The sequence below is a fragment of the Triticum aestivum genome, chromosome 4A (assembly GCF_018294505.1).
Source record: "Triticum aestivum cultivar Chinese Spring chromosome 4A, IWGSC CS RefSeq v2.1, whole genome shotgun sequence".
NCBI classification, from domain to species: Eukaryota; Viridiplantae; Streptophyta; class Magnoliopsida; order Poales; family Poaceae; genus Triticum; species Triticum aestivum.
Window position 1 is genome coordinate 123,121,294 of NC_057803.1, and position 15,736 is coordinate 123,137,029.

The 15,736-nt window shown below is 47.1% G+C and overlaps 1 protein-coding gene across 1 annotated transcript; it reads right to left on the bottom strand.

The window, feature by feature from the left end:
• Positions 1-1,429: 1,429 nt before the first annotated feature.
• Positions 1,430-2,331, bottom strand: LOC123085547 (LOB domain-containing protein 1). The gene is made up of 2 exons (XM_044507204.1): positions 2,038-2,331; positions 1,430-1,934 (listed from the first exon to the last, which is right to left on the bottom strand). Exons 1-2 carry the CDS (start codon positions 2,329-2,331, stop codon positions 1,557-1,559), a joined length of 672 nt encoding a protein of 223 aa, XP_044363139.1. The 3' UTR covers positions 1,430-1,556.
• Positions 2,332-15,736: the final 13,405 nt, after the last annotated feature.

The window sequence follows — 15,736 nt, forward strand, 5'->3', positions numbered from 1 at the left end:
CCGCGCACCGATCATAGCAGAGACGGGCCGTCGCCGTATCAGACATGCGTGGTTGGCGAGGGAGACTTGGAATAAAACCGTTAATAACCCAAGTCCACGTAGAGGCTTTGGAGTTGGACTGATAGAGTTAGGCAGCCTGCTTTTGGTCTTTTTGGGGCTGATATGATGTGATGGCGAGGGCGAGCCCGGTCCATTCATGCATGGCTGCGCTGCAGGATGGCTCCATCGTTCATCTTCGCGCGCGTGCTGTGTGGTTTTACACCTGTCAGGTGAGAGGTGCTACACGGCGAACGTTCCACCGAAAACAACATGTGTTGATGAAAATACAGCACAGACTACCGACCTAGCTGCAGTTGTTATTTTTCAAGTGAGATCTTTGTCACTATAAATAACAAATAAACGGTGTCCGCAAGTAACATTTAGTTAACTTTACTAGCATCATACTTTATTTAGAAAAAAACTTTATTGAACTGTTAAATCATAAGTGGGCTCATACGGAATTAAACGGACCTGGTTTACATCCCTATTTTCCATCTCTATCCCACCCTAAGACTCGTTAAAAACCATGCATGTTACATATTACTTCCTGTTTTTCAGTATACTCTTGTCTTCGATGTGTTCGATCACATGAGTGCTGTTTAGCCCGAACAGGGATTATATGCTAATTTGATGACCCGCGATATTTTGCATCCGGTAATCAGGTTAGGTGGTACTCAAGCTTGCAAGTCGCAACTGAACCGTACGAGTTCGATACTTCTAGCCAACAGCACCACTAGTAGAAACTAGAGAGTGCCAATGCAGTGCGGTTGTAACATTGTCAGCTTATACCTAAATTCAGTTCGTTTGGCAATAGCTAAAACTCGTGAACGCCTGCTAATTACAGTAACTCAGCCGATACGTCACACGTGTACGGTCGTCAACGTTTCGTGTACCAGAACAGAATTATGTTCATCGCGGATTTTAAATAACAATATGGGAACGAGATTTGAATTCAAAAACACATGCATATATCATATCGATCCCATTGGACGAACAGGAGTATCTGCCAGGTACAGCGCAAATCGTGGCGGTTGCAGAGGATCAATATCCACAATGTGTCCATGTACACCATCCACTATTGTGAGTTTGTGACCTAGCGGCCGAGTAATTTTCTTTTCATGATAATATGTGTTTATCATAAGAATCATAGTACAAATCATGTACATATTAACTTGACAAGACGGGAAAAACAGCAGCAACCCGGCCTTCTTTGCACGAAGAGAAACATCAGCCAAGAAAAAAATTACAATCAAGACCGAATAAATTCTGTAGCTTCACACCATCGCCCCTCATATGCCTCTGGCATCATCATAGTAGACATAAAAAAAATGACGGATCATCTCCTTACCCGAACTCAACGCGGCTTCGTCACTGATATTTAGATCCAAGGTGACTCACCAAAAGACAAAGTCATTGCCGTTGAACATCTAGTGTACAACACTAGTATTTTGTATTTACGTACTAATATGTATAGTACTACGTGTACTTCTAGTGATTAAGCGCCGTAGCCGGCATGCTCAGGTCCAGAGCTGCCGGGCCTCTTCCCACGGCGCGGAGTCGAAGTCCGAGTTGTATAGCGGTTGGTACATGGCGCCGCCGCCGCTACCACCGATGCCGTTCAGCTGGTCGCCCAGTGGCGGTGGCTGGTGCAGCTGCTGGTCGCCTCGGTGATTGGCAGCAAACTCGACGCAGACGAGGGCGAGGAGGTTGGCGTGCTGTGTCTGGATGCTTAGGAGGTTGGCCTGCGCCCGCGCCAGGTCCACCTTGAGCTCGTTGGCTTCCTTCTGCAGCCGGCACACCGTCCCGGCGCACCCGTACACTGGGTCCCGCAGCCGCGCCTCCGCCTCGTACACCATGCTGCTCACCGCGTCTGCCCGCGAGCTCTCCGGCAAATCCTGCACCGATCCATGCAGAATCCGCATCAACACAGCACTTGCACGCACGCGCGGTATGCAGCGCACGTCACGTATGTCAAACTAAAATGTGCTCCATACGAACCTGGAGGAGCTTGATGATGTTGCTGGCACCGAAGACGCGGTGGGCGGTGGTGAACTTGGCGGGCCCGGTCGGCGGGAAGTAGGGCGCCAGCATGCAGCCGTCGGCGCAGCGGCGGCGGAGGACCTTGCACGCCGCGCACGGGCTGAGGACGATGGTCGGCGGCGACGACGGCGCGTTCCCCATCAGCGGGAATACAGGGGGCGGCGAGCACGACGACACGCGCGACGGCGGCGACATGGAGCGGCCGTAAGGTTGCGCCGCGGCGGTGATCGTGGCCTCGTTGCTGTAGTCCATGGCGTATAGGAGAGCAGAGCACACGGAAAGTCAGTTATGTATGTGATGGAAATAAGCAGCGAGGAGAGTGAAACACCGGCCGCGAGATCGCTGTGATCTGGCAATATATCTTCCAAGTTGAGATGGAGCATACATTGGTATATACTAGCACAAATGCCCGTGCGTTGCAACGGAAGTGTAGCAAAAAAAATAACATTATAATACGGTAGTGTATGAGACGACGGGTGAGAAAAAAGGTGAAAGACGAAGCTTTGGAGGCTCGCTGCTCTAAATTTATAAGGTGACATGAAAATTTTACTTAGGAATGACATTCCGATGACCTCGTGAAGGTGATGCCAGAGTTGGCAACATCTGGTTCACGTGCACATATGGCACATATTTTGTTTGTGGCCAACGAAACAATCGATTAAGGGACAATGCCTAGATTGTTGACGTTATCTAGATTAGTATATTGGTGTGAGTAATTGGAAATTTCTCATCGAAAGTGACATAAGCTTGCGGTATATATTGAATGACGAGATCCGTCATTCACGACGCATGATTTGAAATCTTCTTTCGTTGAATGGATTCTAATCATTACAGGTGCTTTGGTATGGAGCAAATGTCAGTTGCTATGAATAGTGATTTACCCGGTCGAGAAACTGGGTTGCGGGACATGGGACACTGATAACAAAAACGATATATTTTGAGTGCGGTGATTTTTGGACTCAATTCCAGACATGGGACATATGATCCCGAATCAATTGATCTATATGAAGAACAATTAACTGACCGAGGGTGTTCTTTTACTTAGTTCGGGATATGGTCATTATCCCAAATCGATTGATACATTTCCCGTCTCCTAGTACCCAATTAATATGATTTCGTGAGGGATAGTTCGTTAAAACAAAAATATGTAGCGCCAAACTGGACAACATAGTTCGGAGAACAAACACAAACACATTTTTTTTTTGAGAAATACAAAAACAGACACATGTGTGCACGTTACACGTCCCCGTGATGGGCTTAGATTTTTACGGTCCGTGAATACCCAAACTGTACCCTTTTCTTTTACAAAACAAGAGAAAAAAATCTGGTCAACACGTCGGCTGATTTCTAGCTAACACGCCTTCTCTCCAGAAATTTGGCTCCTCAGTTTTCTCTTCCGCGAGCCCCGTCGCCAAAGCGCAGCTCTTATCCATTCCCATCCCTCACCGCACCTGCTCCACCTCGCCGCGAGATGCGCCGCCCTATCCCGGATGCCCGGCCCCGCTCCCCACCAGCGGGACGCCTGCTCCCCCGCGCCGCCGAGCCCCTGCTCCACAGGACACCAGCGGCCATGGCGGGCGTCCCTCCACGCTGCCAGGACCCCCCGCGCGCCGTCGAATCTCCCGGCTCCCCTGCTCCACCAGGACCAGCGGCCATGGCGTTCATCCCTCCTCCACCACCGCTAGTGGCCATGGCGGTCCAGCACAACACCGACCACTCTCTCGTGTTGGAAATCTTGACCTCTGACACTGCACGAGCGCGAGCACCCGAGCCACTCCGTCCTCGCCTCTGCTCCTCCCTACTTGCGAGCACCTTCGCATCCATGGTCGACCGCCTCCCATCGTCCTCTACTCCGTCCCCCCCTTGGCTAGCTGGTGCCCGTGCCTCCTTGCCTTCCCGTCCTCCTCTGCTTCGGCCGCCTCTTGGCTAGCCGACGCCGGTGCCTCCTTGCCTTGGCCGCCTCTGCCTCCTTATGTAGCCCGACAACCACCGCCCCTGCTCCACCTCGCCGCTTGGCAGAAGCCGTCTTCGCCGCACACACCCCGGCGAGCGTTCCTTCTCCTCCGACCTCCTGCAGTCCTGCTATGCCCGAGCTCCGCCCCTTCCCGATCCCGCCGTGGCCCTCGAGCTTGCTCTGTCGCCCTCCTCTCGCACGGGTCGCGCACTGCTGCGCTCGTTCTCTGGTGCACCACCACCGCCCACCCTGGCCACGAGTAATTCCGTCCCTTTACTGCGCCCGTCCTCTGCTCGCCGGATGGCCATCGCGCCATGGTTGCTGCCTACTTCGGCCTCCCTTCCTCCGTCCGCCGTCGGGCCCCTTGCTGCCTCCTCCAACAGCTGCTGCTGTGACGCCTTCACCTCGTGCGCCCGGTCGATGCGGCCCATGGCCGCCTCTGCGTCCGTATGCGACCGGCGAGCTCCATCCTTTCACGATCTCGTCTACTCCTCACATCGCCGGATTTGACGCGCCGCCGCCGGATCCGTCTCCATCGGACCGGATCCGGCTGCCCTCGACCGTCCCCGGCCTCGTCGACTCCTCCCCGTCGCCCGATTGGACGCGCCGCTGCCGGATCTACCTCCATCGGACCGGAGTCCGTTCGGACCCGGCTGCCCTCGACTGTCCCCGGCCTCGTCTGCTGCGGGCGCGAATGAGGAGGAGATGGGGCGGGGCAGGAGGTGGCCGGCGGCGCGGGCGGGGCCGGGCAGGAGGTAGCCGGAGGCGCGGGCGGGGTGGGGCAGGAAGCGGCCGGCGGCGCGGGGCGGGGCAGGAAGCGGCCCGAGGCAGAGCCTGGCTGTGTTTTTTTTCCTTCATACCGGTTCGCTTTGGACTGCGGGTTGAATACAAAAGAGCACAGGGACTTTTTTGCAAAATCGCCGACGACGTACGGGCAGAAGCATTAGCTGCTTTATTAGTAGGTAGGTAAAGATAGAGGACAGGCTTACGTGGAGTATTTTCTTCCACGCGATCGAGATCGATATGTCTTCTTGGAACGCAGAAGAACAAACGTGCTCGTAGTCAACAGAAAATCAGTTGCAGTTTTGCTGGTACGTAAGTATGTACCAGCCAGCGTGATTTCTTGGACAAGTTTGGCAGAGTTTTTGGAAGGCTAGAGTGACTAGATGTCTAACTAGACAGGACATACTGCTAACTAATCGCTTGATTAATAAATTCGTACACAAAGTCCTGACATGTTTTTTAATACCCTGCCAGTTTTGTTTTGTCATAATATAGTAAGAATGACCTCCTTCTACAAAAATCATATGAACACTTTCAAATTAGACTGTCTTTAATGAGAGTATCATAGGTAGTCCATGCATGCCTACTGTGCATTGACATATAACTAAATAAAGAAAAAAAAGTTCAGTATCATATCATGATACCGAATCATCTTAAGGTTCCTTTTGTTTGGGCTACGAATTCATGAAAATCACTGCGGCTATGAATTCCTGCAAATCAGCTGTAGATTTGGATTCTCATAAATCAGAATTTGTCTGTTTGTTTGCTCGTTGTCGGAGCTACAGAACGGACGGACAACGGAGCTCGTAGTGGAGGGGCAGAGGTGCCCGGACGAAGGTGGCAGTGGCCGAACCTAGAGAGCCATCGCCGTTTCTGTTCTATCTTCTGAATGCGGTCGGTTGGGGAAGAAAGACCAGGTGGAGAAGAACTGTCAGTGCAGAAAATTGGGGTGCGGTGGCATTTCATCGTATTAACGGGGAGAACTTGGTGTATTTTTCAATCCTTTTATTGCGAGTAAGTGTATTTTTCAATCTGGGTAAGTGGCAGATCGGGAATTAGCAAAATCGATGATTCCAGCTTCCGGCTGCGTGTAGTGCATTTTTCAGAACTGATTCTAGATAGCTAATGTGAAAATCCAAGTGTTTGTTTGAGACTCGGATTTGCATGGGCTAGAATCCCAGAATCTCTAGCTAAAGCCCAAACAAAAGCCACCAAAATGATGTGCTACTATGTGTTATGTATGACAATAAGTAAAGTCATCTATGATACTAACACATGATACTCCCTCCGTCACAGTTTAGAATTAATAATTTTTGCATACATCGCTTTTCACATTATGTGTCATAGTACATCGCTTTTCACATACATATTATATTAAACAGGCTTAGAATTAATGATTTTCGCATACATCGCTTTGACGATGAAGACATCAACGATACTCAGTCTCCATTGAAATACATCTGCGTACATCAATCTATCACACTAAATGAAGTCATGTTGTCCATTTATCATCAAGAGTAAGATGCATGCATGGTCCTAATTCTTTCACCAAAGCATTGAATTGATTCTAATTCTTTCAAAATGCATGTCTGAGTCATAAATCTTTTGAAGTTATTCATCCGAGGTCCTCATCTCTTTGACCACACCTGACGTGTCAGCGTGGCGCTTTGACCCTGCCCATGTAGACAGAAGGTCCAACGGTGGCTGGATATTTATGCAAATTAGCCCTTATAATATTTATGCTTCCCAACCCCGCTCCCTATGTCCTCTAGACTTCTCTCTGTCGGCGCTCCATCGCCATGTTCGCCAGCGCAAGCTCGTCTGCAGTCAAGCGCCACAAGAAAAAGTCATTCGGTGCAGCCTAACCTTGGCAACGCCGTCTCCATCGCCAGTAGTAGCTCCTCTTGTACCGCCGCTACCATCGGGGAGGCTACCGTTGGTGCCATGTCCCCGCCCGCGCGTGCCTCCCATCACGACCAGCCCAAGTCAGAGCTCGCCTCCTCCCGCCGTCGGCAGCAGCTGCTGCACCCCAGTGCCTTACAACTCCCCCTTCCACATGTTCTTTCCTTCACCTCCTCCTCACTCCCGGTCTCTCATCTCCCTATCTCTCCCAGCGCATGAACCTCCATGGACGAATGCCCGAGCTCTCTTGTCGCCGATCTGCACACTGTCCGCCGGAACCCTTGCGTCACCGGCCAGATCCGGTGCCCTGCGGTTGGATCCGCCCATCCCCGCCGCCGCAGCTCTTCTCCTCCTCGGCTCCGGCGAGTCCCGTCGCTTGGTCATGGTGCGGTCACGCCAAAGGAGACGACGAACGCCCCTACTGCCTCACTCGTCTTCAGTGGGTGTGCGAGCGCCCCTGCATGCACATGCACGGCGATGGACACGACAGATGATGGATTATTCCTAGCGTCTTTGGCACATCCTAGTGGCCGACGCTATCGGACTACCGCTGCTGATGACCTCTGCTTCTCACCGGAGCAGCGCTGCCACTGTCGCTCGCTTTCTGTTTTGCCACATAGGGGTGGGGGAGAGGAAAAGGGATGCGACTATGAACAAATTAATGTTCGAGGACTTTTTTTCAAATATGTATGACCGTTCATTACTCCTTCTGGGTTCTCCTAGTCATGTGGCCATGGTCAAAGCGCCACGTAGGCAGGTCAGCGCTGGTCAAACGAATTTAGGAACTAGGATGAACAATATCAAAAGATTTAGGACCATTTTGAAAGAATTAGGATTCAGTCAAAACTTTGGTGAACGAATTAGGACAGTCCATGCATTTTACTCTATCATCAATTAAAGCCATGCGAAATTGAACATTCAAGGGGTTTGCTCCGAGCACGGAGGCCACTAAGACCTCATTTCTGTGTAATATTATAGTATAAGGTTGGATATTAGAAAGCCAACTGAGAGTTCCCCAACAAGTTGTGCGTGGATGACAAGATACTTACAGTAAGTGTGTTGGTGATCACCCAATTATGGTTTAGTTAGCATGGTCCAGAGAACATTGACTTCATCACCTTTGCAATTCATTTCTCGCGTACATATATGCTAGGCTCCGGTTTTGCTGGAGATATTCCCGATCAGAAGTCTTCTTGGCATGCAAAAGGTCGCGTCATTGTGTCAATGGTCAGCAAGACCTTTTCACTAGAGTATGAGGATGCTGTTGACCGACATGGACTTCGCTACATCTCCCCATTTGTCATATGTGGATTTTCGTGATCATTTTCCGGTATCTTCCTAGGCCCATATCAATCATTTTGATTTTTCAGCTTAAAACTTCTGGAAGACGAAGAACAAAATGAACAAAAAGAAGAGTTTAGTTAGTTATACATATATGAGACAGGTTTCTTTTTTACATCCATATAGGAGACATGTTTGACTTTCCATGGTTGTAAGTTCAAAGCTGGAGACCATTTCCAAGCGCATGACAGGCGAGGGAGGCTGTTAGGTAGCTCGGTACATGCAAAATTATAGCTAGTGGATACGTGGTCTTGAAGGGGTCATGCAATCTCGACCTACAAAATGCGTTTGCAATTTTACGAAAATCTCATTTGCGGGTCGAGAATTAGCGCGGCCGAACAGAAATCATAGATGAAACTCCATAATTTAAAAAAATAGTTTCGCGGGAGAAATTGCACATCCTGAACATGAGTAGTTCATCACGTACTACATATATTTTACATGATCAAACACTACAAACACTAGTTCATACTAAATATTACATCAGTACTAGTACTAGAGGGGGGTGGGGGGATCTCACGGCGGCGAGCTCGCGGCCATGGACGACGCCGTGGAGGAGCTTAATCCTCCTCGTCGGAGCTGCCGAGGGCGATGTACTTCGCCCTCTGCTCCTCGCGGATGCGCCGCCACTCGTTGTCCTTCTCCTTGGCGGCGAGGTTGGCCGCGACCGCCTGCCGGAACTGGAGGTTTTCGAGCTCCTCGTGGTGGCGCCGGCGCTCCGCCTCCTTGCGCACGCTCCGCTCGGCAATGGCGGCCGCAACCGCGTCGACGTCGGCGACGAAGTCCTCCGGCCCGACGACTTCGCGGCGGCCGAGCTCCTCGGGCTCCTCCTTGACGGGGACGAACTCGAAGTCCTCTGGCTCCTCCGGCTCCTCCGACCACTCCCTCTTCATGGGGAGAAGGCCCGCGCCGGAAGAGGAGGAGCTCCCGACATAGGAAGATCTCACCGCGGAGGAGAAGGACGCGACAGAGGACAGGGTACGGCCGTGCCGATGATCGTACTCGTCCGTCTCGCGGACGCGGAAGCTCGGCGGCGGCGAGAGGCCGCGGTTGGTCCACTTCCTCGCCCCGCGCTTCCTCGCGCCGTCCGACCGGACGCGCCGCTCACGCTCGGGGTCGCTGCAGCCGCCGGATCTGCTGCCGGAGCCGCGTCTGGAGCTCAACATGCGGCCCCACATGGCGGCTGGAGGCGGAAGGGGGTCGCCGGCGACGAGAAATGTTGAGAAGGGGGGTGGGTAATTGCGTGGCTCGGTGGCGGCTGGGGATAGGGTTTCGACCCGCAAACGCGCCGCGAAACCGTAGATATAGTGGTCGGGGCGTGCGGTTTACGGGCCGCGGCAATTTTTTTTATGGGTCAGGCGAGTATGCGGGCTCTATTCTAGCCGGAAAATTGGGCCGAGCCCGCATACTCACCGAAATTTTGCGGGTTCGCGGCTTTTACGGGGTCTGCTAGAGTTGCTCTTAGGCACTTATAGGTATAGTACACTACCACACCAAGTAGTTTATTATTACAAAAAAGGTACTTCCTCTGTAATATAAAATGTTTTAACCACTACATTAGTGATTTAGTATATTTTATATTAGTTTACAGAGAAAGTAGATTGAAGAGTCATTTTGATATGATACACTACTGCAAATCAACTATTAAGTACTAATGCACACGATCGCATCAGCATGAAGGAAGAGTTGTAAACCATGTAAAATCAGAGGTAAATGCACGCAGAGGTGGAGGTAGCAGACGATTGCACCTAGGGCTGACCTAGATTGACTGATGAATTTTCATGATTTTCTATACTTTGTAAAAAGTAATTATAAGGGGTGTGTAACTAGACCTAGGGCTATATCCACAGTTTCTCTAAGCCTGATTCCGCCACTAAATGCATCACTAGTGCTTGAACTTGCCATGAATGTTTGCTTTGATGCTTGTGTTTGTAGAATATAAAAAATGGCTCAAAAACTTGGCTTTGGCGCGCAATACAATGCACTTGTTGTTCGTAGACGTTAATTGTGTTGACGTGTCATCATATTTCTGTTGACATATGCACATGGCGTACCAGCATTGCACGGGGCCTGCTTACAGCATCTTGACACGCTGGCTTGCATAGTATGCGTCTTCATGACCATTCGAAACCACCTGTTAGTCAATAGTAGTACAAAGAAATCATTCGTACGAAAAATGGTAGCTTATGGGGTTGAACCGGCAACCTTAAAGAGCCCGCGGGTGCTATATCCCGCATCAAGCGAGACGGAAGGATCTCTCGTGTCGAGCGCTACAGTAAGGGGTCGACCCTTCAGCACTCGCGGGCGAGGGAAGGAAAAAGGTACAGAAAAGGGAACCTGCGAGGATTTGAACCCAAGACCTCCCCGTCCTAATGTAGCGCAGCTTGCCAATACGCGGTCATTGAGACCGTGTAATACTACTTGGGCGCGGACCGCTTGAAGAGCAGGGTTTCTTTCTTCCTTCTGTTTTATTTGTTTTCTCCGGGTTTTTCTTTCTTTTTCTCGTTTTATTTTGTTTCTTTTCTTTTTTTCTTCTGCCATGTTTGTTATTCTTCTTCCATTCCTTTTGCATTTGCTTCTTCGTTTTATTTTATTTTATTTTTCTCTTTCGATTATTTTTGTTTCTTTTCCGGTTTTCATTATTTTTTTGGTTTTCTTTATTATTTTCGTTTTCATTCTACATTTTTTGTATGGGACAACAACATTTTAACATTCTTCCACTAAAATTTTATTTTATTTTAATACATTTGTTTTGCTATACATATTTTAAACAATTGAATTTCAAATGCTTGATTAAATCTTTTAAAATACAAGATTATTTTTTTGAATACATGGTCAAAACATTTTTCTATACACACTTTTAAACATTTTAAAATGTTTGATTAACATTTTTCAAATATAAGACTACATTTTGTAATACATGGTCAACATTTTTCAACTGCTTAATTAACATTTATTAAATGCAATATGAACATTTTTTAACACATGGTCATCATTTTTCTAAATGTATTTAGCATTTTCCAAATGCTTGATTAACATATTTCAAATAGTTGTTCAACATTTTTTTTCAAATGTTTGATTAACATTTTTATACATGATCTAACTTTTCCATCATTTCTTAATACATGGTCAACATAGACTTTATACACATTTAACATGCTTGATTAACATTTTTCAAAAACTCGTTCAACATTTTTTTCAAATGCTTGATTAACATTTTTATATACATCATCAGTTTTGTCATCATTTTTCTCATACATGGTAAATATTTTTCTATACGCATTTAGCATTTGCCGAATGCTTGATTTATATTTTTCAAACACATGTTCAACATTTTCCCGAATACTCAATTAACATTTTTAAATACATGATTAAATTGTTTCATAGACATTTTTTATACATTTTTGTATACATGATAAACATTTTCTCTATACACATTTAACATTTCTCAAATGCTTGGTCAATATTTTTCAAATGTTTTTTGTAGAGTGATCTTTGTAATATATTTATTTAGAATATTTGGAAGTATAAACAAAAGCAAAAAAGCAAAAAAAAATGTGAAAAAAGCAAAACAAAAAACGAGGTTGTAGTTCCCGCGCGCCTTGGCCGCCCCAACTTGCCGCCCCAACTTGTGCCACCCTTCAGCGAGGGTTCCCTCTGTCTCGCGTGAAGCGAGACATAGAGGCGCCCGTGATAATCACTCCACCTGATGACATTCGTTCTCTAGAAAGGAAAATAGCTTTTATGTCAGCCACTGATAGGCGCCGGTCGACCTGCCCAAATTTCGGCCGTCAGATCCTCACGCGCGTGGCTGTTCGATGCTTGGTTCTCCATCCTCTCCTCACCCCTTCTCTTAGCATGTGAAAACACAAGAGCACAAGCCATGGGGGTCGCCCCTCTCTCCCCCACGTGGCGTAGCACACGTTCCACTCCCTTGTGTCAGGCGGCGGGGCCGGCCGCCCCCGACGATCACGGTCAAAGCACTTCATCGTCAAAATCATAAAAACCAAAAGTATGTTCACCCCGTTGCAATATCGCCTCCCTGTTGCAAGCACCATGGTCTCTACAGCGCCAACCACGACACTATTCCTCGCAGGTGTTGCCCACCCCTAGTTGCAACCTTAAACAACGATGGCGGCGGCGATAGCATCGCTCGTAGCCAAAGCTGACATAGCAAAAAACGAATGTGTGCTGGTTCCAGCAAAACTAAAAGATGGTGGTATAGCAAAAAATTGGGCTACTACCAGCAAAATTAGAAGACGGTGGTAGCAAATTTTGAGATGATTCTAGCAAAATCGTAAGAAGGCAGTAGAAAAGATTGGGTTTGGTTCCAACAAAAGAAAACCATAGTTCCGGCAAAAAATCCACCTGTCGGCTTTCCTGGAAAAAATGACATGATGTCCCTGCTTGTATCATCCTAGCCGCTGGTTCCAGTAAACCCAAACGGAGGTTGCTCCTTTACCATCAATGGTTGTAGCTTTTTTGCCGGTACCCCAGGGTGATAGTTATTCCAGCATGCCTCCGATGCTACCCGGTTGTCAGTTGCAAAAAATGGTGACTAGCTTTGGCACCCCGACTCAGAGAGATCGGAACACACCGTATTCTAGCCCAGAAATCAAGTCTTCTGGAATACGACACTGCTTGGCATAGAACAAATCAACTCTTATTACAAAGGATATGAGTACAAGGGTTTCTGATATTACAAAGGATCGTCGGCATGGCAACACTACGCCTGCTCAAGTAGTTCTATGCTAGCGGGGGAACAACTCGTAGTAGCGAAATAACTTCCAGCGGTGGAACAACGACGACGGTGAGGAACTCTACTCCGTAGGGACGACTCTGGCTGCAATGCATCCTAGCGCATAAAATCGGACTCCTTGACAAGCAATCAATCACAGCATGACCTGCAATCTGGCATGACACGCCAGGTGAGTACTTTGAATGTACTCACAAGCTCACAACAACCAAAGCAATCAAGACAAACAATACATGGCATTTACGGTTAGTTAATGTTGAGCATGATACAACTAGAATAGTATGATATGAGCATGGCATGTACATGTTACTCATGATATGAACATGATGATGCTAGCACTAGCATGTTGAAGATATCATGGACCAACTTACTCTTTTCGTAGGTTACCTCGTAACCATCATAGATATCAACTTACCATTAGGAACATCACACGATCACCTCGGGATCAACCAAGCTTGGTATTAAAAATACCATAGTGATCATCACATGACCACAAGGAGCTCGATCTTTACCAGTGATCATCGCATGACCCCATACAAATCAACTAACTTTGGTATCAACGATACCATCGTCATCATCACATGGCCACATAAAGATCAACCAACTTCTTTCCTCATCGAAACGGGGTTGTTTATTATTCAGATTATTATTACTGTTGACCCATAGTGTGACCTACTACGAACCGGGCCCATAACCGAGGGTGCGGCTATCGATAGATTATACGCTTTGTAGAGGTTAGTACACTTTACCCACACTACGAAACTCATGGCCTCGTGCTCCCATTCGAGTGGACCAACGATATTTCGAAAAAACCAATCTATTGCATGACACTCTCCCGGCCACTCCGACAAACTCCCCTTTGGACTCTGTCTTGGGTGGGCCCGATGTCACCGCATGACATCCGCCACTTCCATGGCTGACCACCGTCGTGGCAAAGACTAAAATGCAAATGTCCCAAACGGGGACAACGACACCTATAAAACAACTCGGGCACACAAGGTTATCGCGGCCTACCGGGCCAAGGTATGATACATCTCCAACGTATTTATAATTTTTGATTGTTCCATGCTTGGATGTTTTATATACACTTTTAAGAAATTATATATTATTTTTTGGGACTAACCTATTAACTTAGTGCCCAGTGCGAGTTGCTATTTTTTGCCTGTTTTTGTTTTTTCAAAACATCAGTACCAAACGAAGTCCAAATGCCATGAAACTTTTTGGAGATATTTTTTCTGGCAATAAGAGACCTTGGAAGCTTCGGGAGGGGATGAGAAGATGGAGAAGTGGCCCACGAGGCACCAGGGCGCGCCCAGGGAGTAGGGCGTGCCCTGGTGGCTTGTGGGGCCCACATGGCTCCATTTGACCTAACTCTGCCTCTATTAATTCTGTAAAATCGGGAAATCAACAGTGGAGTCCATGAAATACTTTTTCCGCCTCCGCAAGTTCCTGTTCTTGACAGATCCCATCTGGACGCCTTTTCTGGTACATTGCCGAAGGGTGATTCAATCACAGAGGGGCTCTACATCATCCTTGTTGCCCTTCCAATGATGCGTGAGTATTTTACCAAAGACCTACTGGTCCATAGTTAGTAGCTAGATGGCTTCTTCTCTCTCTCTTTTATCTTCAATACAATGTTCTCCCCGATGTTCTTGGAGTTCTATCCGATGTAATCACTTTTTGCAATGTGTTTGTTGGGATCCGATGAATTGTGAGTTTCTGATCAGATCTATCCATGAATATTATTTGAGTTTTCTCTGAACTCTTTTATGTATGATTGTCATAGCTTCACATTTCTCTCCGATCTATTGATTTTTTTGGCCAACTAGATTGATTTATCTTGCAATAGGAGAGGCGCTTTCTAATGGGTTCGATCTTGCGGTGATCCCAGTGACAGAAGGGGATATGACATGTATGTATTGTTGCTATTAAGGTTAAAAAATTGGGTTTATTCATATATGAGTTTATCTTGTCTACATCATGTCATCTTGCTTAAGGCGTTACTCTATTTTTTATGAACTTAATACACTAGATGCATGCTGGATAGCGGTCGATATGTGGAGTAATAATAGTAGATGCAGGCATGAGTTGGTCTACTTGTCTCGGACGTGATGCCTATATATATGATCATTGCCTTGGAAATTGTCATAATTATTTGCTTTTCTATCAATTGCCCAACAGTAATTTGTTTACCCACCGTATGCTATTTTGAAAATAGAATCCTCTAGTGAAAACTATGGCCACCGGGTCTATCTTTTATCATATATAAAAACCAAAAATACCTTGCTGTGTTTTTCTTTTTGTCCGATCTATCCATCAAATACCATACAATTTAATCTTGCTTGTAACCGTGAAGGGATTGACAACCCCTTGTTCGCATTGGGTTGCAAGGATTTGTTGTTTGTGTGCAGGTGCTGCTAATGAGTTGTTGCTTGGTTCTCCTATTGGATTGATAACCTTGGTTCTTAACTGAGGGAAATACTTATCTCTATTGTACTGTATCATCCTCTCCTCTTCGGGGAAATCCCAATGCAGTTCACAAGTAGCAGGAAGAATTTCCGTGTCGTTGCTGGGGAGACATCATCAACATCTATCAAGTACCTACGCATAAACTTTCATCTCCTTGCATTGACATTATTTGCCATTTGCCTCTCGTTTTCATATCCCCCACTTCTAAAAATAGTTTTACAAAAATACAAAAATATTTTTTGTTTGCCTTTTTCTTGTTTGCTTGCTTGTTATCTTGTTTACGTAGCCACAATGTCGCAAGAAAATACAAAATTATGTGATTTTCCAATACTAATAATAATGATTTTATTAGTACTCTGATTGCTCCCCCGTCGCTAGTGCAGAGACTTGTGATATTATTGCCGCTTTGTTAAATCTTGTTATGAAAGAACAATTTTTTGGTAGTCTTAATG

Excerpts from the sequence above, each read along its gene's own strand:
- LOC123085547 (XM_044507204.1), bottom strand. The coding sequence starts at position 2,331 with ATGGACTACAGCAACGAGGCCACGATCACCGCCGCGGCGCAACCTTAC. Across the intron at positions 1,935-2,037 it reads ACATCATCAAGCTCCTCCAG|GATTTGCCGGAGAGCTCGCG; the intron begins GTTCGTATGGAG and ends GGATCGGTGCAG.